Raw genomic sequence first — 25,489 nt, forward strand, 5'->3', positions numbered from 1 at the left:
AGACAGAGCGAGCCACTAGATTAGACATAGAGGTCAAGCAGTGGTGGCACACATCTTTAATCCTGGGAAGTAATATGGCAGGACAGAGAAAGGTATATAAAGTGTGAAGAAACAGGAACTTGCTCTCTTTAGGCTGAGGATGTCATAGAGGTAAGAACTAGTGGTTGGCTGATCTTTCAGCTTTCACCCTGTTACCTGGCTCTAGGTTTTTTATTAAAAGACTAAGATTTGCCAGGCCGTGGTGGCCTCATGCCTTTAATCCCAGCACTTGGGAGGCAGAGGCAGGTGGATCTTTGTGAGTTCAAGGCTAGCCTGGTCTACAGAGCAAGATCCAGGAAAGGCGCAAAGCTACACAGAGAAACCCTGTCTCGAAAAACCAAAAAAAAAAAAAGACTAAGATTCGAACAACAGCTAGGTATATGTTCATGAAAGTTCAGAAATGAAAACACTGCATATGTCCCTCACCAAGTAAATAGGTGAACCTATCACACCTCAGTAAATGAAAGAATCTCCAAAACCTGATATGTGCTATCTTATAAGAAGTCTTAGATTTGGTGAAACTCACTGTAGGAGAGAGCAGACCAAGGGTAGATCTGTGGAGGGGGTTCCCTGAAGTTACTTAGGTATAACCAAGTAAGAAATTTATCAAATAGTCATGCAAGGTTTGTCTATCAGTTATACTGCAATGCAAATAATTTTAAAAAACGTTAAAGAGAATAAAGGTAGGAATGACCTGCAGTGAAGACGTATTTCTTATTTCTCTTTTTTCTTTTTTTAGGGGTATGTATGTGTATGTGTGTATCTGTGTGAACATATGCCATATGTATTCAAGAGCTCACAGAGACCAGAAGAGTATATTATATATTAGATCCTCTGGAGCCAGAGTTACAGGTAGTTGTGAGCCATCTGATGTGGGTGCTGGGAATTGAACTCAGGTCCTCTGGAAGAACAGCAGTCTTCTGAACTACAGAAATAGAGTGAGCAGTTGTGGCTGATGTGACCAGGTCTGTAACCTCCAGAGAGCTGTATTCAAGCTTTATTTAGTACACCTTGTCTGTGAATGTGCCCTCATTTGGAAATACATAGTCAAGTTAAAATTTGAAGTCATGCTGAATTAGAAGAGGTCCCAAAATCCAATGACCAGTATCTTTCAAAGATAAAGGAAAGATGTAACACAAAGAAGACACACAGTGAAGACAGCAGGTGCAGAGGCAGGAAGTAGATGCCACTGAAGCCATGGATGGTAAGGGTGTCTAGAGCTGCCAGGAGCTTGAAGGATCCATCTGTAGAGTTGCGAGACAGTACTCTGGTGTGTTTGCGTTTCCTGTTTGTGGTCATTTGGTGCCTAACATACTATAAACCCTAGAGCACTCATGTCTGGCTCTTTTTGGAAAATATTTACTTACTTCCCTACTTATTGTGGCATAAAGGACTTGGCTTTTGGAAGTCCCATTTGGTATTAGCACTCTGGTTTCAGCACTGGCCTGGCACATGGTAAATACATTGGCTTCACTTATGATTGTCTCATTATCATGGAGACAGACTCTACTTCTCAGGACCTCTGTCACTGTTGAATCAGCCTATGTTAGAGGAAGCATGAGAATAATGTTGAATGTTAATCCCTGTCTGTTCTCTGGTCTATCTGAAGGCTCTGTATGAAAACATGCTGGTGGAGCTACCCTTTGCTGGCTTTTTCCTGTCTAAGCTACTGGGAACCAGTGCAGATGTGGATATCCACCATCTGGCCTCATTAGATCCTGAAGTCTACAAGAACTTGCTTTTCCTCAAGAGCTACGAAGAAGATGTGGAGGAACTGGGACTGAACTTTACGGTTGTAAACAATGACCTGGGGGAAGCACAGGTGAGCTGGGGCTCATTTCATCCGTCAGTGGGACAGTATTCCTCCTACCGCCGTCACCATGGCAGTGTCCTCAATTGGAAAAGACTTTGGGTGAGGGCTTGGCAGCCACAGCAGCTCAAGTGTTCTGGCTCACTCCTGTTCTCAACATCTTTGCAGGGACAGCATGCCCTGCCTGGCAGTCCTTCCTTCTCTAAATTGTACCTTCTAGCTGTGCTGAAGCTGGGACTTCTCATTTCCATACTGGGGAGTGACTGCCAAACCTACCTTCCCTCACATCTGCAGGGTTGCTCCTGCTACTTTCATCCTATTGGGGAAAACAAAAGGCCTATATTAGTGTCAGCCTAGGTTTTAGTGTTGTTTTTGGTTTGTTGGGCTTTTGTTGTTTGGTGTGTGTGCACTTTTGTGTGTATATGTATTTTTTGTGAGACAGTTTCTCTATGTAGATGAAGCTGGCTGGTCTCAAACACACAGATCTGCTTACTTCTGTCTCCTAAGTGCTAGGAATAAAGATGTGTCACCTCATGCCAGGCCCAAACTCACTTTTCTTTCCTTTTTTGGGAGGGTAGTGGTGAGACAAGGTCTCACTGCATAGCTCTAGGTGTCCTGGAAACCATTATGTAAACCAGGGTGGCCTCTACCTTGGATCCACTGGCTTCTGTCTGTCTAGTGCTAAATGTGAAGTTGTAAACCATCACACCTAGCTTCAGACCAGTTTTTTGTTTTGTTTTGTAGTTTTTTTTGAGACAGCGTTTATCTGTGTAGCCCTAGCCCTGTCCTAGAACTCACTCTGTAGACCAGACAGGAACTCACAGTGTAGCTCTAGAAATCATTATGTAGACCAGGCTGGCCTTAAACTCATCTACCTGCCTCTGCCTCCCAAATACTGGGCTTAAAGGCAGGAGCCACCGTCACCACCTGGCATCCAAACTAGTTTTCTTGATACCAGCTCTATCATTATAGAAGTCACATTTCATGAAATTCACTCCCTTGGAGTAAGTAGATTCAGAGTTGGTAGGCATCACTGTAGCTAATTGCGGGATATTATGTTTTCCTAGGAAGAACATAGTTTGTTTTTTTTTTTTGCCCAATCTTGGCATAACAGCATACTATCCTGTCTTTTGTAGTATGTGTTAAGTGTTTCCAAAACTTAGCAAACTCCTTAAAATGCTTACAAAGCTGTATGTTACTGGTGAGTGCAGTAGTCCCAGCATCTGAGACAATGAGGCAGCAGAATAACAAGTTCTAAGACAGATTGGGCTATATCGAGAATTAGTCTCAACAAAGAGCAGAAAAACATACATCATCTTCATGAGTGGATCATTACTAGTCCCCAAACTAGTTGTGAGCTAAAGAAGCACAGATTATAAAGTATGAAGTATTAATAAGCATGACTTATAAGTTGTAGGTGGAAAAATTAGAACTGGAACCCAGGCATGTGCTTGGTAGACACTGTGCCTCCAAACAGCATTGTTAGTCCTTGGTGTACAGCAGAAATCTTTTTCTGGGGTTGGGGATTTAGCACAGTGGTAGAGTGCTTGCCTAGCAAGCGCAAGGCCCTGGGTTCTATCCTCAGCTTAAAAAAAAAAAGAAAAGAAATCTTTTTCTGATTTCAGTAATTGGGTTAGTAGCTACTTTAAATTTTGTTGTTTTTGTTGTTGTTGTTTGTTTTGTTCTGTTTTGTTTTTTCAAGACAGGGTCTCACTATGTAGCTCTTGCTGTTCTAGAACTCACTATGTAGACAGGCTAGCCTCGAACTCAGGGATCCACCTACCTCTGTCTCCTAAGTGCTGGGATCAAAGGCATACACCACTACATATAGCAAATTTTTTTTAATTTACATTGATACCTGTTTCTAATGTAGATTTCTCAAAGGTCATCAGTGCATGAAATACAAGTAAAGTTCTGGAGTATATTCACATAGTAAGGTGACTATAGAGAATTAGTCACTATGTTTTAAACATCTAGAAGAAAGGAATCTGGTTGCTTTTATCATTGAAAAAAAATGAGAAATGTTAGTGGATATGTGTTTAACCTGATTTAAATATAATGCAGCATACATCATGACATCACATCACATAGGGAGGCAGAGCAGGCAGATCTCTGTGAGTTCGAGGCCAACCTGGTCTACAGAGTGAGATCCAGGACAGGCTCCAAAGCTACACAGAGAAATCCTGTCTAATTTATGCAAGCTTACTGGAGGAAAAAGCCAAGGGTGTAACTAGACCATAAGTAATCATGAACAGTTGGGCTGGAGTCATAAGACTTGATTGGAGTCCTCGATTTTCTTCTTGGCTATGTGGCCTTAAATAAGTCACAGGACCTTCCCTGTTGGAGGAGCAGCTGTGATGTCACAGCTGACCCTCAGAAGTGCCAGAGGGAAATAACCTACAAGGAGAGCTTCCCTGTGCTGTCTTTTTATTATACTGCTGGGGGTGGAACCCATGGTCTCATGATGCTGATCATTTCCTCTACCACTAAGCTATGCCCACAACCTTCCTGTTCAGTCTTCAAAGGATGTCTTAATGTGCCTGTCAAACCTAGAATTGAGGCACATTTGGGTGACTTTTAAATAAGCATTGATATTTAGATGTAGTCTAAGAGGGGATTTTAAATTATTAAGTTACTAGAAATTCCACTATTGTCTTATTAGGCAAGATAATTGGTGGTCTTGAAAGTACCTTTAACTGAAAACTTGATTGTTTCTTTGTCTTCACATCATAAAATCACATCATCTATTACCTCCCTTAATCCATTTAAAGGAAGCAGTGTTTTTATATATGGAAATATAATAGCCAGCCTCAGGAGGCCTGGTTAACAGATGAACTGTCAGCTGAGTACAAGCAGAGGAATTAAGGTAATGAGCAGTCTTCACTCAGCCCAAAGACAATGGCTTGAAAGCCCATTGTGAGATTTGATGGGTCCCAAACTGAGAAAGCAAATTAGTAAGAAAGATTGAATGTCTAAAATGTGAAATATTGCAGGAAGGAATCAGCCAAGTTTAGCACTCAAGTTTAAAGCTGCATAACTTTCATAAAATGGGAATTAGCAGACTACCCTGCCTGCACTCCAGTAAGTACCAAATACAGGTTGATTTAAGTAAAAGCTATTCACCTCACACTGAAATACTCTTTATGTAAAGTGGTAAACTCGGGGGTATAAAAGCCACTACTCAGCTCATAGTATGTTCTTGTTATGCTGGACATTTAAAGGAGCCATGAAAAAAAGTAGAGCTGGGGTGGTGGTGGTATTAATAGTTCTGTGATCTACATTATAAGCAGCCCTATAGCCAAAGCTTGCCGCCTGCTTCCCCAGACACTGAGCCCATTTTAAACCATCACTCTTAGTTCACTAGCAGAAGTGCCCTTGTTAATGTGGACACACAAAAATGTTTTTGCTCTTTTATTGTGTGCGACACCCCTGCACTGCCAGTATGTGGCCCAGGCTGGCCTTGAATTAGCCTTTGGCTTTCCAAGTGCTGGGATTGTGTGTGCAGCCCTATACTTGACTATTGTATGTGCTTTATCCACGGCATAGGTAACTTCCACTAACCCCGAATTTTTCTTTCTTTTTTTTTCTTTTTTGGTTTTTTTGAGACAGGGTTTCTCTGTGTAGCTTTGCGCCTTTCCTGGCTCTCACTCCATAGACCAGGCTGGCCTCAAACTCAGAGAGATCCGCCTGCCTCTGCCTCCCGAGTGATGGGATTAAAGGTGTGCACCACCACCGCCCAGCTGCATTTCTTTTATATTATTATAAACAAGGCATTTCAGAGCATGCTCTTGTAGCTGATTTTACTGCATCTCTGGTGACCTGTGGTGGTCTTTTCTGTATGTGAAAGTTCACACGATCTCAGCACCTACTGCTAAGGACTCACTTGAAGATGAGAGCTGCATTTTCACTGCTCTGCTTTCATACTGGCCCTGCTGTGACAATTACAGAACTCTTCCTCAGATTCATTCTAAACTTAGAAACATGGTGTAGCTGTACTGGGGGGGGGGGTGCATTTTGTTTTGTCTTTTTCTTTATTTTTTGATTTGTTTTAAATTTTGTTTTTAACAGAGTTTTCACTGTGTAACTCAGGATAGACCAGAAATCTTCCTGCCTCAGCCTTCCAAGTGATGGGCTTATAGGCATGTCAATTTATCTTATTCCCTTCCCCTCAAAAATCATTTACCACTGTCCTTAAACATTTTATAGTAGAGACAACATTCTAAAGATGTGAAGGGACGTATGATGAGTGTTTATTCCCCAAAAGACTACCTTGTTCTCTCTGGGACTAAAATGATCCTCTGATTCATAAGTTTGCCCTTAATGACTCTACTTTTTTTAGATGAAGTTGTTGTAATTCCATTACTGCATGATTCCTTAGTGCTGGGAGAGGACAGGATGCTTAATGAGGAGAAAGACAGAGGGGCTGCCTGTTGCCGGGGCTGGCCTGGGAGCTGGTGCTGCTGTTGTGTGTTGGGTTCCTGTGTCTGGAACTTTGGTCTCCCCGTTGTCACACCATGTCTAGAACCCTGTGCTTTCTGTTCACAGGTGGTTGAACTAAAGTTTGGTGGCAAAGATATCCCAGTAACTGGGGCCAACCGCATTGCCTACATCCACCTGGTGGCTGACTATCGGCTGAATAAGCAGATCCGACCGCACTGCCTAGCTTTCCGCCAGGGCCTGGCCAACGTTGTTAGCCTAGAGTGGCTCCGAATGTTTGACCAACAGGAAATTCAGGTGCCGTGGCTACTACTTTCAAAGACCATTATCTCAGGAAGTAAAACACTTTATTTCTGAGAACTCTCCCTTTGAGTTTACAATTTAACCTTTCCCCTCCCCAGGTATTAATTTCTGGTGCACAAGTTCCTGTAAGTCTGGAGGATCTAAAATCCTTTACAAACTATTCAGGTATGTGATACCACATTCGAGTATACCTTCCCCATAGGTCAGCTGTCACTATGACCTCTTATATGGGTGGTGTGCTGAGAGACACAGGACACTGCTCCATCCCTATCTGTCTACCTTACTGTTAAAAACTCTTCTCAGGGCCGGGCAGTGGTAGTGCATACCTTTAATCAATCCCAGCACTTGGGAGGCAGAGGCAGGCGGATCTCTGTGAGTTCAGGGCCAACCTGGTCTACAAAACAAGTTCCAAGACAGGCTCCAAAGTTACACAAAGAAACCCTGTTGGGGGGGGGGGGGGCACGGGACACTCTTCAGTCATTTGCAGAGCTACCAGCAAGTACAAGTGTGAGCCTGTTCTAATTTTTATACTGTTCTGTACCTTGTATATTTTCTTCTTTATGACCTACATTTTTAAATTTCTACTCATAGACATTTGGTTGCTCCCAGTCTTGCTTTTAAAGGGGATGATGTGCTGGGAATGGTGGTGCATGCCTTTAATCTCAGCACTTAAGAGGCATAAGCAGGGGGACCTCTATGAGCACTAGGCCAGCACAGATCCTATATAGTTATTGAGTTCCCAGACAGCCAGGGCTGTTACTCAAGAAAACCTGTCTCAAGGGGAAAAAAGGAATTGATCATTCCACTGACAGCATCAAAAAATATAGACCACAAATGAACCCAGTAATGGAAGCACGAGGCATAGATAAAACTGCAAAAAGAGTTGTGAGGAACTAAGGGAGATCTAGCAGGGCACACCTTCAAACCCAGCACTCAGAAGGCAGGTAGGTGGATCTCTAAATTGAGTTCATGGCCAGCCTGGTCTACTGAGTTCTAGGATAGCCGGGGCTACACAAAGAAACTCTAAAACAAAACAAAAGGGGGTGGGGATTAAAGGAAATGTAAATAAATGGAGAAACTATTTTCTTTGACTGGAAAACTTATATTGTTAAAATGGTAATTATCTCCAAATTGACCTATAAGTTCAATCTAATTGTATTATTTTATGTGTGTTTTGCTTGCAATTTATGTCTGTGCATCATGTGCATCCCTGGTGCTCACAGAAGCCAAAAACATTAGATTCCCTGGAGTGAGAGTTAGCTGTTGGACTGGAGAGATGGCTTGGTGGTTAAGACACTGGCTGCTCCTCCAGAGGACATGGGTTCATTTCCCAGCACCCACATGGCAGTTCACAATTGTAACTCCAGTTCCAGGATTCCCCCTTCTGGTGTCCATGGGCACTGTATGCACATGGTATGTTGACATACCTATAAGCAAAGCATTCATATACATAAAATGGAGTCACCAGCTGTTGTGAACCACCATGTGGGTGCTGGGAACCAAATCTGGGTCATCTGCAAAAGCAGCCAGTGCTCTAACTGTTCAGCTATCTCTTCAGCCCCCAAAACAGTTTTAAAGAAGAAAATAGTTTGCCTGATTTAAAAATTAGGAAATGCCAGGTGGTGGTGGCGCACGCCTTTAATCCCAGCACTCGGGAGGCATTGCCAGGCGGATCTCTGTGAGTTCAAGGCCAGCCTGGGCTACCAAGTGAGTTCCAGGACAGGCACAAAGCTACACAGAGAAACCCTGTCTCGAGAAAAAAAAAATTTTTTTAATTTAAAAAAAAAAAAAGGTAAAAATTAGGAAATGCCACAGTAGCAGTGAGTCAGTTGGCATGGAGACATGCACTCACTAACCAGAGTTCACAACACATCCTGGTGTTCAAGGTTGGCTACTTTCCCAACAAGCACCAAGACAGTTCTGATAGCTTGGGGGCCATCTTGTCATGAGGGTAAATGAGCTGACTTTACACCATTTCCCAGTAGTAACACAGAATGGAATGCCCTATGGACATGAGTAAAATCTGTGAAACTTAAAATGAGCAAGAAGGACAAAGTCTTCATGTCTTTGGGCTAGTGAAAGTTTCAGTTAGAACACAGGAAACTGGATAGATTGGACTAACTCAAAGTTGTAAACTTTGGTAAAGATACTGTTAAGAAAATGAAGTAACCAAGCAGTGATGGCACATGCCTTTAATCCCAGCACTTAGGTGCCAGAGCAAGTAGATCTCTGAGTTTGAGGTCAGCCATGGCTACACAGAAACCCTGTCTCAAAAAGTTTTATTTGCACCACTTAGTATCATATCCCCTGGAACAGGAGTTATAGGCAGTTTTAAACAGCCATGAAGGATGCTAAGAATCCAACCAGGATCCTGGAGGAGTAGCTAGTGCTCTTAATTGCCATATAATCTCTCCAGCCCCCTCTTTTTAAAAATTTTTATGATGCGTGTGTGTATGCTCTTGTTCACACATGCATGCACAGAAGTGCAACAGCATTTTTGTGGTGGTCAGAGAACAACTTGTAGAAGTCAGTTCTGTTCTAATATGTGGGACCCAGGAATCAAACTCAGATCATCAGGTTTGCTGGTAAGTGCCTAGACCCACTGAGCTAACATACAGGCCCCAACAGGAATGAATCTTGAGCTCATAGACTAGACCAAAAGGATAGTTGAATCATACTGGATGATTCAACTTTTGTTTTGTTTTGTTTTGTTTTTTTCTAGATAGAGTTTCTCTGTATAGTTTTGGAGCCTGTCCTGGATCTCGCTTTGTAGACCAGGCTGGCCTCCAACTCACAGAGATCCGCCTGGCTCTGCCTCCCAAGTGCTGGGATTAAAGGCTTACAGACTCATAAAGGAGCCTGAACTTGAGATAACTAATGAGAAGGAGGTAGGGTAGGGGTCCTGTAAGAGATGAGAGTGATAGCTGCATGGAAAGGTGAATGTAATCAGTACGCTTGAACTGTCACATAAAAGTGGTTTAAGGGGTTGGGGATTTAGCTCGGTGGTAGAGCGCTTGCCTAGCAAACGCAAGACCCTGGGCTCGGTCCTCAGCTCAAAAAAAAAGGAAGAGAAAGGAAAGGAGGAAAAGAAAAACCCAACTCGGGTTCCTTTGTTGCGTTAAATGACATTTTGTATACACCATCTGTGGAGTTAGAAGTCAGAGATGGCTGTAGGATCTTTGTGAGAAAATAGAAATGGTCTAAATCTAGATGTGTTGGTGATTCTAAAGTTACTAGAAATCATTTAAATTTACATCTATATTTATGTGCATTTCTCTTCTATAGTTGCTGTTGCTTTAAACCTGAACTTTAATTTCACATAAAATAATGCTAAAAGTCAGTGTCTGCACTCTCAAGTCATATGTTTAAGAAAATGCCATTGTTCTGACCTTTCTTTGCCAAGAACTTGCCCAAGGTTGTTTGACCTTCCTTGACTTGCACTGAGAGCTTATACCTTTAAGGATCTCAGCTATTCCAGTAAATAGATTTAAAATATTACCATAGTCATTTTGGTGCCAATTAATGCACTTAAGATACCTTATTGATGTTATTTCTATAGTGGATTAACAATGAGGGAACAATATATAGCAATTATTTTAGTTTTAGGAAGCACTTAATGAGATTAAAAGCTGTAAGTAGCAGATAGTACATTTTAGAATTGTGTCTAATCACAGGCAGGGCTGGTTGTCAGCCGTAGTCAGAACCTTATTATCAGAAGGAGAGGCAATAAAATTATCAAGACGAGATCACATTGGCCAAATGCCTAGCTCTCTGAGACATAAGATATATCTGCCATTTTAGATATGTAGCCAAGTGTCAGTTTCTACTCAAGAAGGGTCTACTCTGCCTGTTGTTGGTTCTAGCATTTGCTAGGCATCATTTCATGCCCTCATGCCTATTCTGACTCAGAGTTGCTTCATTATGGATGGTCACATCTGCCTTCCGCCAAGGACCAGAGGCAAGTGTCTTAGTGTGGGTTTCTGTTGCTGTGAAGAGACACCATGACCATGACAACTCTTATAAAGGAAACATTTAATTGGGGTGGCTTGCTTACAGTTTCGGGGGTTCAGTCCATTATCATCATGGATGACAGCATGCGCTTCTGGCTGCATCTTGGCCTACAGGGAATAGGAAGTGGACCGACACACTAAGCACCATTCCTCAAAGCCCGCCCCCACAGTCACACTCTTCCTCCAACAAGGCCACACCTCCTAGTGCCACCCCTGCGATCATGGGGGCCAATGACATTCACACTACACAGCAAGTGTCTTCCAGTGTGGCTCTTAGAAAACCCACTCCCTTTCTGACAGGCCCTTAAAAACATGGGTGTCGTACTCCCAAGTTTGTTGCTCCTGCTTCTACATTTGGTTTTATTTTTAATGCATAATGTGTTCATTTTGTTATAGGGGGCTATTCTGCCGATCATCCTGTAATTAAAATCTTTTGGAGAGTTGTAGAAGGTTTCACTGATGAAGAAAAGCGCAAGTTACTCAAGTTTGTAACAAGTTGCTCTCGCCCCCCTCTCCTGGGGTTCAAGGTATGCATCTTTCATGCCATTTATTTTAAACCATACAGACCTGGCCACTGTATGTTTTCTTTTTGTCCCATTCTGAATTCTAGTTGTATTTTGGCTTGTAGTATCTAAAGAGCCTGTGTCCAGATAGGCTGCCTGGAGTTGAAATCAGCCTCAGTCCATAGTGATCCTTTTCCACTCAAAATTGAAGAATACACAACCTAAAAATGTTGGTGCAGTGGGGATGAGCAGTAGGTTTTTGGTAATGGTTGTTATTACCACTTGCTTTACATTATCCTAGCCTTGTTTGATTACTTCTGAAAATTAGTATTAAACTCATATAACTTGGCCTACCTGTCACTTTTAGTAAAGTTATTGGGGGTTTGGGAAAATAGTTCAGATAACTAGTAAATACTTGCCATGCAAGCAGGAGGAGCTAAATTTGTTATCAGTACCTGCCAGGCGAGGCGTTGCATGCCTTTAATCCCAGTACTCAGATGGATAGGACTCTGATCTCTGTGGGTTGGAGACCAGTCTGGTCTACATATTGAATTCCAAGCCAGTCAAAACCAGTGAGACCGTGCTGTCTCCAAAACAAAGTAAACAAACAGATACCCAGTACTCAGTTGAAAAACACTGGGCCTGTAATCTCAGCACTAGAAAAGTGGAGATGGGAGAACTTTTGGAGCCTGCTGGCCAGCCAGTCAAGCTTAATTCAGCAAGCTTGAGGTTGAGTGGAAGACCTGCCTCAAAACATGAGTGAAGAGCCAGCAAGATGGCTTAGCAGGTGAAGTCACCTTCCCTGCCAGTTTGACTACCTGAGTCTAATCCTGGTTCAATACCGTGCATCAATAATGCTAACACTCCCATAGTACGTTGGGAATTGGAGACTGGAAGCTTTCATGTAGCTAGCCTAGATTATGCAACGCAACAGAAATGAGACATTCTGCTTTGAAAGAAAGGAGAGAATATACTACTTAAAGTTGTCCTGTGACCTCATTATAACACTATACTACACATACACATAACATACATATTTTTTTAAATCAGGTGGAAGACAATTGAGGAAGTCACCCAACCTCTTGCTTCCACATACACACTCATACCCACCCACACAAACACACCACACACAAAAAAAGGTTGCTTGAAAGACATTTAATGATATTTTCTATATTCATTATAAAATAAGATGAAGCAGCATTCATGCTTAAAGAGTGTACATAGTGGAGCCAGCAAGATGTCCCAACATATGCTGATGAGATAGCTCACTGAGAAAAGGCACTTGCTGCCAAAACTGACAACCTGTGCTCAATCCCCAAAACCCATGTGATGGAAGGAAAAGAACAAACTCCTGAAAGTTATCCTCTGACATCATACCCTTGCTCACACACATATGTCATGCAGACACACAATAAATAGGTATAATGAAAATTTAGGTGGACATGGTGGTGTGCACCTTTGATCACAGTATTTGGGGAGGCAGAGGCAGGTCAATTTCCAGGCTAGCCAGAATTATATGGTGAGATCCTGTTTCAAAAGCAAAGATGGCTGTGTGTGTGTGTGTGTGTGTGTGTGTGTGTGTGTGTGTGTGTGTACACATATGTATGTACGTACGTACATATGTGGAACCAGCAGAATTACTCAGTGATTAAACTACTGCTAAGCCTGGCAGACTGAGTTCAATCCCTAGGACCCACATGGAGAAAGGAGAAACTTTGTCCCACAAGTTGTCCTCAGACTTCCACATGCTTGCTCATTGAGTGGGTGTGTGGGTGGGTGGGTGAGTGAGTGAGTGAGGTAATTTTAAAAAGTAGTATACTTAATGAGCAAAAGAGAGACCCCTGATTTCAAACAAGGTAGAAAGCTAGAACTAATGCCCAAAGCTGTCCTCTGCCCCCACACATGTGCTGGAGCAAAACTGGAAGGCTTTCTTTGCCCACTTTAACCACTGACCTGGCCATGTTTACTCCATAGTTCTGAGTCATTTCAGAGCAGATTTAGGGCATTTCTCTTTCCCTCTTGTTGGATATTGTAATTCACATTTCCCTAAAATAGAGATATTCCTGTAAGTCACCACAATTCAGGGATCAACAATAGAGGCATTTGCCCATGGTGTACTGACACCATGGTTAGAGTCTGACTATTTGGTCTACAGCTCTAGCAACATTGGATAGCTTGATAGAAACAGACATTTGTAGGCCTTTGGGACCAGCTGCCTCATACTGCTGTGTGGAGCTAGGCAGCCATGTTTTTAACCTGTTCTAGGTATCTGAGGCTTGGTGAAGTGATGTCACTTGTCCTTTAATGTCCCCTGTAGAATTTGTCTTCTAGGGAAGGGTCCAGTGTGCTTCCATACAGAGTATGCATGGGCATGATTTTTGCTTTTTGTTTTATTTGCAGACAATACTTACTACTCTGTGGCTCTCTAGTTCTAGCTTCCCTTGAATTCACTATTTAGCCTAGTCTGGCTTCAAACTCTTTAGTCCTGCTGCTTTGGTCTCTTGAGTGCTGGGATTTGGGGCCTGTGTTACCTTACTAGGTTAGGAATGCTCTTTAGTTTCTTTCCATCTATGTGTCCTGGACAGTTTGGATAGGTATAATCAGATTCTTTTGAGAGTGTTTTGGGGTATCATCTCAAGAAGTGTCCTCAGGACAGATGACGGCATTTGTTATGATGGCCCAACCTGGAAGAAGGCTGAGGGTCATCTGGTAATAGACACCATGAACTGGAGATACTCAGAAATTTAAAAGAAGCAAATTACTCTAGTATGAAACAGCAAGTGTAAGAATTGACATCTTGCTGTGACTTCTACCACATGAAATACTCTTAAAGGTACAGCTCTAAAAGTAGGTGTAGGTCTGAAAGCAGAACCCATTGAGGCTAGTGGGAATAGTAGCACAGATCTAGCTATTGCTGGATTACTGAATCATAAATGTAATGGCTAACTCCTAAAATAGGCCAGTTAGAGTTTACTTAAGCTGTTTTTTTAAAAAAAATGGACAGTGGTAGGTTAATAAAGCCTCTCAGTTAGTACTCGGGTAAAGATTAGAGGAGGATCTGCACAACTGCCAGGAGCTCGTTCTTCACAGGAAGCAGCTGTCCACTGCTGGGTTTGGGGATAGTGAGTAATAAGAAAGATCTAAGCTGGGCGGTGGTGGCGCACGCCTTTAATCCCAGCACTCAGGAGGCAGAGCCAGGTGGATCTCTGAGTTCGAGGACAGCCTGGTCTACATAATGAGTTTCAGAACAGCCGGGCTACACAGGGAACCTCTTGAAACAAAAGAAAAGGAAAGAAAGATCTGTTCATGGAACAAGTAGACCAGTAATCATGGGACTCTTGCAAGTTACTGGAGCAAGGTAAACAACCACTTATATTGGCAGGAGTAGAGAGTAAAGAATGTCGAGTAAGCTGGAGAGGTGGCTCGGCAGTTAGAGCACCGGCTACTCTTGGGACAGCCCACAATCATCTCTGTAACTCTAGTTCTCACCTCTGCAGGCACCAGGCAATGTGGTGCACAAGCATAATGCAGACAAGATACCTACACACCTAAAATTAAAATAAATCTTTTTTAATTATTTATTTATTATGTATAGTGTTCTGTCTGCATATTTGCCTGCAGCCCGGAAGAGGGTGAGCCACCATGAGGTTGCTGGGACTTGAACTCAGGACCTCTGGAAAAGCAGCCAGATGCTCTTAGCCACTAAGCCATCTCTCCAGCCCCAAATCTTTTATTTTTTTAATGTCAAGATTGAAGGTTAGCGTGGTCTACAGAGTGAGTTCCAGCCTGGGTTACACACAGAAACCTTGTGTCAAAAAACAACAACAAAATATTTTCAAGAATCACAAAGTAAGCCAGACAGTGGTGGCGCACACCTTTTATTCCAGCACTTAGGAGGCAGAGGCAGGTGGATCTCTGTGAGTTCGAGGCCAGCCTGGTCTACAGAGCGAGATCCAGGACAGGTACCAAAACTACACAGAGAAACCCTGTCTCAAAAAATAAAAAACAACAACAAAAAAGAATCGTGAGGTAGAAAATCTAAAAACAAGAAAAACATGACCTGTTGAATAAAGAATGTACCGAGGTTGAACTGAACTCAACTCTGAAAGGAAAAGCCATATGGTAACACATGCCTGTAATTCAGCACTTTGTAAAGCTGAGGCAGAGCTAGTAGTTCCAAGCCACTCCATAATGCATAGCAAGACCCTGTCTTCCAAAAAAGAAAAGAGTTCCATATTAGTTTTTACAGTTGTCATGTCAGACATCAGAGTTGAAAAAGCACATTGACCTGATGGCTTCTCAGAGGTGCCTGTGAGTAAGTGCTCCAGAGCAGACACAGAGCGGAGGAAGGGCATAGAGCTAATGTGCTACAGATAGCAAGAAACTCACAGGAACACCTCAACATTTGCTAAAGCTAATTAGAACTTGGTATGTTTAATAAATGGGATTGTTGCAGACCAAAAAAAAAAAAAAAAATCATTAAATGCTGTAGAAAAATTGTTAAGTTACCATCAGGCCACACAGTAAATTGATTTTTTTTCTCTCTGAATTAATGCAAATTTCCATTGTATTGTATTTAATTATGTATAAAGTGGTGCCCTTGACTCAGATTTCAATAAAGAACTTCATTTTTTCACTTTTAAGACTCTTAAGTAGGAAACTCAATTAGCATTATGAAAGAAATAATAAAATATGGAATTTGCTTGTCAGTGGTGGTGCACACCTTTAATCCCAGCACTAAGGAGGCAGAAGCAGTCAGATCTCTGAGTGTGAGGCCAGCCTGGCTACTTAGTGAGTTCCAGGACAGCCAGGGCTACACAGAAAAACCCTGTCTCCAGAGACCAAACAAGAAAGAAAGTGCCAGGCGGTGTTGGCGCACGCCTTTAATCCCAGCACTCGGGAGACAGAGCCAGGTGGATCTCTGTGACTTCGAGGCCAGCCTGGGCTACAGAGTGAGTTCCAGGAAAGGCGCAAAGCTACACAGAGAAACCCTGTCTTGAAAAATCAAAAAAAAAAGAAAGAGAAAGGAAGGAAGGAAGGAAGGAAGGAAGGAAGGAAGGAAGGAAGGAAGGAAGGAAGGAAGGAAGGAAGAAAACAAAAACACAGCGTTTATGTTTCACTGTGGAGTATATCTAGAGCTTCCATTTACAAAGGAACTGCTGACCCTGCCATCAAATCTTTCTATCTTGTTTGTGGTAGGTTTGTTTTGTTGTTGCTGCTTTGGTTTGGTTTGTGGGTTTGGTTTGTATTTTTTTTTTTTTTTTTTTTTTTTTTTTTTGTAAGTTTTTGTTTTGTTTTCCAAGACAGGGTTTCTCTGTGTAACAGTCTTAACTGTCCTGGAACTCACTGAGATCCTCCTGCTTCTGCTTCTGCCTCCATAGTCCTGGGAGTAAAGGTGTGTGCCAGCACCAACCAGCAAGGTTTGGGTGCTTTTATTTTTGTTTCTAGTGTGCATGAGAAGCTGGCTGCCCCTGTGTACTCAGAACTGCATATGGAATGGAATGCTGCTTGGTTCTCCTTTGCTTCCTATTCCTCATGAGAGATTCAGAGTGGCATAATATGTTGTGATTAGGGATAAAAAGAAAGTGCTTTGTTCTTGTTTGTGGTTTGTTTTTGAGACAGGCTATTGTTAGTGTATGTCAGCCAGCTTCTGTTTCACCAGAACAGAACTTCAAGTTGTCCAGGCTGGCCTAGGATTCACATCAGACCTCCTGCCTCAGCCTTGTGTGCAGTGCCATACTCACACCCCAATTAAATGCCAAACGTAGTTCATTTAGGTCTTGTTTGTTTGAGACAGGATCTCTATTATGTAGCTCAGCCTCTCAAGTGCTTGGACTAAAGACGTACCACCACACCAGGCCCTTTCCAGGTTGTGCTCTTTCAGTGAGGAAAACATAAAACACGTTGAGTTCAAGAGGAACATGCAATAGTCTGCTGAAGTGGCAGTTCCAGACAACTGAATGTCTCGTGCCTTGGGCCTGGTTCCTGCAGGGGCTACTGTTAAAACGGGGATCTTGTTTAAATTTTGTTCTCTGTTCTGTAATGGCTGTAAGATAATTACTATTTTTTTACATTGTTGGATGTTTTTCCTTCTAACAAAATCTGTGTTTTCAACATAGCAAATGGGAAGCAGTGGTTAGGTAGAAGAAGAAGAAAAAACATCTGTTCTTTCCCATTTTGGCCACTGTTAGGATTTGTTTATTCACTGTCATAGCTGCTGCTTTTATTCAGCATTATCTTGGGCTGAAGATACAGTTTATGTGTAAGGCACTTACTTAGCATGTCTAAGACCTGACTTAGATCCCTAGTACCACCTCAAAAAAAAAAAAAAAAAAAGGACCTTTTTTGTTTGTTTTTTTGAGACAGGGTTTCTCTGTGTAGCTTTGGAGCTCTCACTAAGTAGCCTAGGCTGGCCTCGAACTCACAGAGATCCGCCTGCCTCTGCCTCCTGAGTGCTGGGATTACGGGCGTGTGCCACCACAGCCCAGCAGGACCATTTTTTTCATGTGTTAAGTATTCTTTTAATTTGGAAGAGGGAAGATGTCTTAGTCGGGATTACTATTGCTGTGATAAAACACCATGACCAAAAGCAAACTGAAGAGGAAAGAGTTTCTCTGGCTTACATTTCCACATCAGTGTTCATTGAAGAAGTCAGGACTGGAACTCACACTGGGCAGGAACCCGAAAGCAGGAACTGGTGCAGAGGCCAACATAGAGTGCTGCTTGCTCAGCCTGCTCTCTTACGGAACCAGGAACACCAGCCCAGGGTGACACCACCCACAATGGGTTGGGCCCTCCATCAATCACAAATTAAGAAAATGCTCTGAAGCCAGGAGATGGTGGTACATACCTTTAATCCAAGCACTCTAGAAACAGAGACAGGTGGATCTCTGTGAGTTCTTTGCCAGCCTGGTCTACAGAGTGAGTTCCCAGACAGCCAGGGCTACATACAGAGACACTCTGTCTCTGAAAGAAAAAAGAAAATGCTCTACAGCAGTGGTTCTCTACCTTCCTAATGCTGCAACCCTTTAAGATACTCCCTCCTCTTGTGGTGACCCCCAACCATAAAGTTATTTTCGTTGCTACTTTGTAACTGTAATTTTGCTTCGTGTTTCATGAATCCTAAATGGTCTTACAATAAAAACCCAGAGCCAAATATTGTGGTAAATGCTGAAAGATCAGAGGAAACAAACCACTGCCACTTCTCACCTCGCCAACTCCTCAACAGTCCTGTCTCCACAAATCCTTAGACTCAATGCCTCTGAATCCTCAGCTGAGAAAGCTCTAGTTCCTGTCTCCATCCAGCTATTTCTCTTCTGTCTCAGCCTCCTACTGCTAAGATGAGTGGCGTGTGTGCTTTCCAAATAGTGGGGTTAAGGATGTGTGCCATCACTGCCTGGCTCTGTTTCTCTCCTAGACTGGATCAATCTCATGTAACCCAGTGTGGTCTTGAACTCACAGAGATTCAGATGAATCTCTGCCTCCTGAGTGCTAGGATTAAAGGTGCATACTGAAAGAAAGCTCCCCACAGGGGACCTTTCCTCAAGAGAGACCCCGAACCCAAGGAACACACCGAGACCACGGATCAGATGCAAACAGCAAGAGGGTTTATTTAGATGTGCAGGTACCTGGGCGACATAGTCTCTGGGAAGACTTGCGCGCCTTCCTAGGGGAAGGGGGACTTCTTATAGAGTCCTGGGGGCAGAAGCACAGTTACAGAAGCGAGAAACATAGTTACAGGGTCCCCATTGGTTAATTCAAATTATGCCAGGGTGAACTTGGGGGCTATCTTTAATTTTCAGGAATGTGCAGCTGTCTGTTCTCCAAGGCCAGGTAGCCAATTATAGATATCTTGTTCTGACTCAAGTTTTGTTCCTCCCAAGACCGGGTGTTCGATATCTCCTGCCTTGACTCAAGGTTACTTTCCCAATTATCTTTCTCAAGGCTGTTTCTTAGGCTAAGTTACTGAGACGGGGGGGGGGGGGGGGGGGCATTTCATTCCCCCATTTTCTTTTGTCGTAAATGGAATCTTTCATTTTAGGATGGAGAATAAGGAGTCAGCTCCATCTCTGGTTGTCGGAGCCTCTGATATTGCTGGGTTAGGACCAAAGCCTGGACAACAGAAATCCTATCCTTAACAAATTGTACCAATCTATTGAAGATACATGGCCCAAATAATAAAATGAGCAGGAGGATGATTAGGGGGCCCATGATGGTGGAAATAAGGGTGGTAAACCAGGGTGACCTTTGGAACCATCCTTCAAACCATCCCTGTTGTGACTCGAATAGTTGTTGTCTCTGTTTTAATCTTTCTCTTAATTTAGCCATGTTATCCCTGACTACTCCAGTATGATCTGCATAGAAGCAACATTCTTCTTTAATGGCCGCACATAGGCCACCTTCTTGTAGGAAGAGGATGTCTAACCCCCTCCTGTTTTGTAAAACAACCTCAGATAGCGATGTAAGGGATTTTTCCAGGGCACTTATGGATTCCTCTAGGGCCTGGATGTCAGTGTGCATAGCCATCTGTAGTTGTTTGAATTGTGCAGTTTCCATGAGCGCCACAGTGCCAGTTCCTATACCTGCGGCCATACCCCCGACAGTTAATCCCCCCAGCAGTAAGGCCATGGTCATAGTCATTGGCTCTCGAGGGAACCTGTATCGTTCCTCATAATAGGTAAATACATATTCGGGGTTATGATAGATAATTTTGGGCCATAATTCTATCAGTATACAATAATCAGAGGTCAGATTAAGTATTGCCATAGAAATACATGGAGTCAACCCAGTGCTGCACGCCCAATAGGTTCCAGTGGGGGCTAGCAGGTAGTAAGAGCCCCCGGTCATTTGTTGGGTGGTATTGCATAGGAACTGGTGAGACCTGGGCATCTTTCCTATACATAATCCTTGTCCCGCAACTTCAGATAGGGTCAACTTATGTTGAGGGGTGCGGGTGCATTCTGTGGATGGGGTAGTATGGTTAGTAAATTTCCCCGTAACAGCAACCCCTTCATAGTAAGGGGGACTTGAAATTAGGCAAAGCCAGCAGCTTCTGGTTTTGTTTGGGGCAGTAAGGTTGAGGGTTAGATATGCTCCTTGGATTAATTCTAGGAGCCTATCTCCAGTGCCCGGTATTACAAGGGAAGCAGTGGTGGACAGGCTAACTGTAGGAGACATTGTAGTAGACAGGTGGGGGAGCTGGGCTGGGGCCCTCTCCGGTTGCGAGGGTGACTTCTGTTCTGGGAGAACAGGGTTGGGGCCCACATGAACGTTAACTGATTCTATTTTTTGCTTTATTTGGAAAGTAAATCCCTTGTCTGCTCCTGTCATATAGAACCTAACTCCCCAAGATCGGCCATCAGTCCATGAAGAGAACTTTGTGCCCTTCGGGGTGAAGGAAATGTTTAGTGAATCTTCTCCCTTCCGGCTTCGTCCCACCCTGATGAGATCCCAACTGGAACTAGGCTCCCAGTATGCGTCCCCGGTCGTTTCGCATCCCCATTTTGCACAATACAGAGATTCTAGTCCCCCACATTTGTAAGCCGTATTCCAATCCCTTCCGTCCCTAGGGCATACATACAGCTGGGTCTGCTGCAGCTTTCTATAGGCTGACTGTGTTCGACAGCCAGGCGAGTCGGCTATATAGTGCCCTTGGGTTCTATCCCCGGTCTGTATGGCCCGCTTCTTCCGGAACATAATATTGTTGTGGTCTGAATCTAGGACAGAGGGCCTATTAATGTGGGTGTATTCGGGGATATCCCAGGTATCAAGCCTAGCGACTAGATCACATATTTTGGGAGTCAAGAAGGGCCACCATGTGTTAGGGGCGTGTTGAGCAGTCGTGGACCAGACCATGTCTCCAGTCTGGGAAATGACCTGCCAGGTAATTTTCTTAACCAGGTGGGGGCTCTCTGGTGATGCCCCTCCTAACGTTAGGAGGGCTATCAGGGGAATTAGGGGGACCCACGGGTAAGTCTTATCTTTAGTGGGTTTGGAGAACATTGAATTTTCCATGTAGACGTCTTGGTGCTCTCGGCTTCGTCGGGTTCTTTGGCGGCCTTCATATGTGACGCGTGGACCCACGCTGCTATCCCGTCAACCTTGAGTGCAGTGGGAGTAGTTAGCAAGACAGTGTATGGTCCTTTCCACCTCGGCTCTAGGTTCTTGGATTGGTGGCGTCGGACCCAGACAGAGTCCCCAATCTTGAATGGGTGAGGCACCACCGGGCGATTCAGTTGCTCCCGGTAGGCATCGGCCAGGGGTTTCCACACCGTCTTTTGTACCAGTTGGAGGGCTTGAAGGTGCGCCTCCAGGGTAGGGCTAGTGGCAAAAGAGGAGATATCAGGGTGAAGGAAGTTTATTATTGGTGGGGGGGTCCCATATAAAATCTCAAACGGGGTTAGGCCGTGAGGCCCAGGAGTATTCCGGGCTCGGTAAAGGGCTAGTGGGAGTAGGAGCACCCAATCTCTAGTGCCAGTTGCAAGCGTTAATTTGGTTAAAGTCTCCTTAATGGTTCTATTCATGCGTTCTACCTGTCCTGAGCTCTGGGGGCGGTATGCACAATGAAGTTTCCAATTGATCCCCAATAGCCTGGCCACCTTCTGACTTACCTGGGAGATGAAGGCGGGCCCATTGTCTGACCCCAATATCTGGGGCATTCCATACCTGGGAAAGATGTCATCCAGGAGTTTCTTGGTTACCACGGTAGCAGTTTCTTTCTTAGTAGGAAAAGCCTCCGTCCATCCTGAAAAAGTGTCTACAAAAACCAGAAGGTATCTGTATCCATATAGCCCGGGTTTTACCTCAGTGAAGTCAAGTTCCCAATGGACTCCGGGGCGGTGGCCTCGCAGGCGGCTTCCTCTGTTCAGATGGGTTTTTCCTGGGTTGACTTGGGCACAAGCAGGGCAGCTGGAAGTCACCTGTTGGAGGACCTGTTCCTGATTTAATAATACAGTGTTCGAGGCCTCATCAGCCAGAAGGGCCTTCATCTTGTTTTTGCTTAAGTGGGTTAGCGCGTGGAGGAATTTGAGCATGTATTTTGTGTGGGAAGTTGGCATAACCAATTTGTCATCTATGATGTAAGCTTGTCGTTCGGGGCTCCATTTCGCCCCCATTTTCTTTGCTAGTTCCTGGTCCTCCGGGCTGTAGGGCATGGGGTCTCTGCTTGGCTGTTGGTTGTCCTGCAAGACCAGCAGCTCGTCGCCCCTGGGGGGTTGTAAGGCCACTGTCCGGGCCGTCAGATCGGCCAGCCGATTTCCCCGTGCTATTATAGAGTCATCCTTCTGGTGCCCGGGACAGTGTATAATGCTGAGCTGATGTGGGAGGAACAAAGCCCTTAAGAGGTCTAAAATTTTTTTTTTGTTTTTAATTTCCTTGCCCTCTGAGGTCAGGAGGCCTCTCCTCCGGTATATTTCTCCATGTACATGGGCAGTAGCGAAGGCATATCTGCTATCGGTATAGACCGTGAGTCTCTTACCTTCCGCCATCCGGAGGGCCTGGGTCAGCGCGACCAGCTCTGCCCTTTGGGCCGATGTTCCGGGTGGCAGCGGCGAGGCCCAAATTACCTCTGTTGCGGTAGTGACTGCTGCTCCAGCCCTCCGTTCTCCTTCTTGAAGAAAGCTGCTCCCATCCGTGAACCAGATGAAATCTGGGTTCGACAGCGGTTGATCTGTTAGGTCGGAGCGGGTACCATGGGCCTCTGCCAGAATCTGGAGGGAATTGTGCTCCTCTGACGGATCTGGCAAGGGCAGCAGGGTGGCGGGATTGAGGGAGACAACTGGTCCGAACACCACTCGGTCTGTGTCTAACAACAGAGCCTGGTAGTGGGTCATCCTGGAATTTGAGAGCCATTTATCTGGAGGCTGCCGGACCAGAGCTTCCACCGCATGGGAGGCTAACACAGTTAATGGCTGTCCCAAAGTCAGTTTCCCTGCATCCTTGAGCAAGACAGCGATGGCGGCTACCATGCGCAGACAAGGGGGCCAACCTGCAGCCACTGGGTCCAATTTCTTGGAGAGATAAGCTATAGGTCTCTTCCATGGCCCCAGTCTCTGTACCAGTACTCCTTTTGCAAAGCCTGAGTTCTCGTCCACGAATAGTTCAAAAGGCTTAGTCAGATCTGGCAAGCCAAGAGCTGGTGACTCGAGTAAAGTCCTCTTAATTTGTTGAAAGGCCTGCTGTTGCTCCTCTCCCCAGTGGAACATGACATCGGGCTTGGTGAGAGGATATAATGGGGCAGCCATCTCGGCAAAACCTGGGATCCAGAGGCGGCAGTAGCCGGCTGTACCTAAGAACTCTCGCACCTGGCGGGGGTTCCTTGGAGGGGGTATGGAGATTATGGCCTCCTTCCTTGCTTTCGTGAGCCATCTCTGTCCTCCCTCCAGGGTGTAACCCAGGTAAATGACCTTGCTTTGGCAAATCTGGGCCTCTTGGCCGAAGCCCGATAGCCCTTCTGTCCCAGTTTAGTCAAAAGGGCCCGAGTGCCTCTTAAACATTCCGCTTGGGTTCTGGCTGCTAGGAGGAGGTCATCCACATATTGGAGCAAGATTAAGGCCGGGTGTTCGACCCGGAACTCGGCCAAGTCTGAATGTAGGGCCTCATCAAAGAGGGTCGGGCTGTTCTTAAACCCCTGGGGGAGCCGAGTCCAGGTCAACTGTCCTGAAAGTCCCATTTCTGGGTCTCTCCATTCAAAAGCGAATAGCAACTGGCTCTGGGGATGCAATCTCAAACAGAAGAAGGCATCCTTTAAGTCCAATACCGTGTACCAAATATGGGTTGGTGGAAGAGTGCTGAGGAGGTTATAAGGGTTTGGCACTGTGGGGTGTATATCCTCAACCCGTTTATTAACCTCCCTCAGGTCTTGAACTGGTCTGTAATCCCCTGTCCCGGGTTTTTTTTACTGGCAGGAGGGGGGTATTCCAAGGGGATCGACAGGGCACGAGTACCCCCTGGTCCAGGAGCCTCTGGATGTGTGGCTTAATACCCTCGTGGGCTTCCCGGGGCATGGGATATTGTTTGATTGAAACATGAGTGGCGGAGGCTTTTAATTGAATAACAAGGGGGGGTTGGTCGTGAGCCAGCCCCAAGCCGCCGGTCTCGGCCCATGCTGAGGGAAATTCTCTCAACCAGCCCTGTATCCCTTCCGGTGGCTCCTTAGAGGACTCGGATTCAAAGAGGCGGTATTCCTCTTCCAGTCTTAGGGCTAGGACTTGTAGGGGGGTCCCTTTGGGCCCCGTAACGGTTGACCCCTTGTCATCAAAGTAGATCTGAGCCTTGAGTTTAGTCAATAGGTCTCGGCCCAATAATGGGTGAGGGCAATCAGGTATATGCAAAAAAGAGTGGGTTACCTGTCCAGATGCCAGCTGAACCTTTCTTTCGGTGGTCCATCGATATCTCCTGCTACCTGTGGCCCCCTGGACCAAAGCTGTGCGGTCACTGAGGGAGCCTCCGGTATGGGTCAGGACTGAATGTTGAGCTCCGGTGTCCACCAGGAAGGTCACTGGCTGCCACCCGATCTTGAGAGTTATCCTAGGCTCAGGGGGGGGCTCCTGGCCTTGACCTCCCTAATCTTCCAGATTGAGGAGGTTCGTGGCTCCTGTCTTAGTTTTTTCAGGCCCTCGAGGTTTCTTTGGGCAGTCACGAGCCCAATGTCCTCTCGCTTTGCAGTAGGCGCATTGGTCTTTGTCAAGGGGTATCCTTCTTTGATCTCCCTTCCTAACTCCCTCCCTGACCTGTCCCTGAGACACTACAGCGGCCAGGACTTTAGTTATTTCCCTATGACGTTTCTTATCTCTTTCTTCCTGTCTCTGCCATATTCTCTCCTTCCGCTCTTCGGGAGTTTCTCTTTTATTAAAAGCTTTTTCTGCTTCTTTTAATAAATCTGACAAATTGAACGAATTCAATCCCTCTAGTCTCTGTAACTTGGCCCTTATATCTGGACTTGACTGATAGATGAAAGACAAGATGACGCTCGGCGCCTGTCCTGGATCTTCCGGATCATATGGGGTATACATTCTATAGGCCTCTTTAAGTCTTTCCAGGAATGCTGCCGGCGTCTCATCCTTTCCCTGGACCACATTTCTAACCTGAGCCAAATTGGTGGGGCGCCTAGCAGCCCCCCGGAGACCCGCTAAGAGCAACTGGCGAAAGAGACGTAGGTGCTCCCTACCTTCTGGGGTCATGAAGTCCCAGTTCGGGCGGGTGAGGGGAAAGGCTGCATCAATAACATTAGGCAGTTGGGTGGGTCTTCCATCATCTCCAGGAACCTGCTTCCGGGCCTCCAAGAAGACTCGCTGCTTCTCCTCCACTATCAGGAGGGTTTGCAGTAACTGCTGACAGTCATCCCATGTAGGCTGGTGGGTCACTAAAATGGACTCAATCAAGTTAGT

General features: G+C 44.9%; 1 protein-coding gene across 1 annotated transcript in view; it reads left to right on the top strand.

The window, feature by feature from the left end:
* Positions 1-25,489, top strand: part of Ube3c (ubiquitin protein ligase E3C) — a 117,267-nt gene that overhangs the window by 81,564 nt on the left and 10,214 nt on the right. Inside the window, exons 19-22 of the mRNA XM_036180679.1 lie at positions 1,649-1,861; positions 6,395-6,583; positions 6,688-6,754; positions 10,996-11,126. Coding sequence (XP_036036572.1) covers positions 1,649-1,861; positions 6,395-6,583; positions 6,688-6,754; positions 10,996-11,126 — 600 coding nt within the window. The remainder of the gene's footprint in view (positions 1-1,648; positions 1,862-6,394; positions 6,584-6,687; positions 6,755-10,995; positions 11,127-25,489) is intronic.

The sequence above is a fragment of the Onychomys torridus genome, chromosome 3 (assembly GCF_903995425.1).
Source record: "Onychomys torridus chromosome 3, mOncTor1.1, whole genome shotgun sequence".
Classification (NCBI taxonomy): domain Eukaryota; kingdom Metazoa; phylum Chordata; class Mammalia; order Rodentia; family Cricetidae; genus Onychomys; species Onychomys torridus.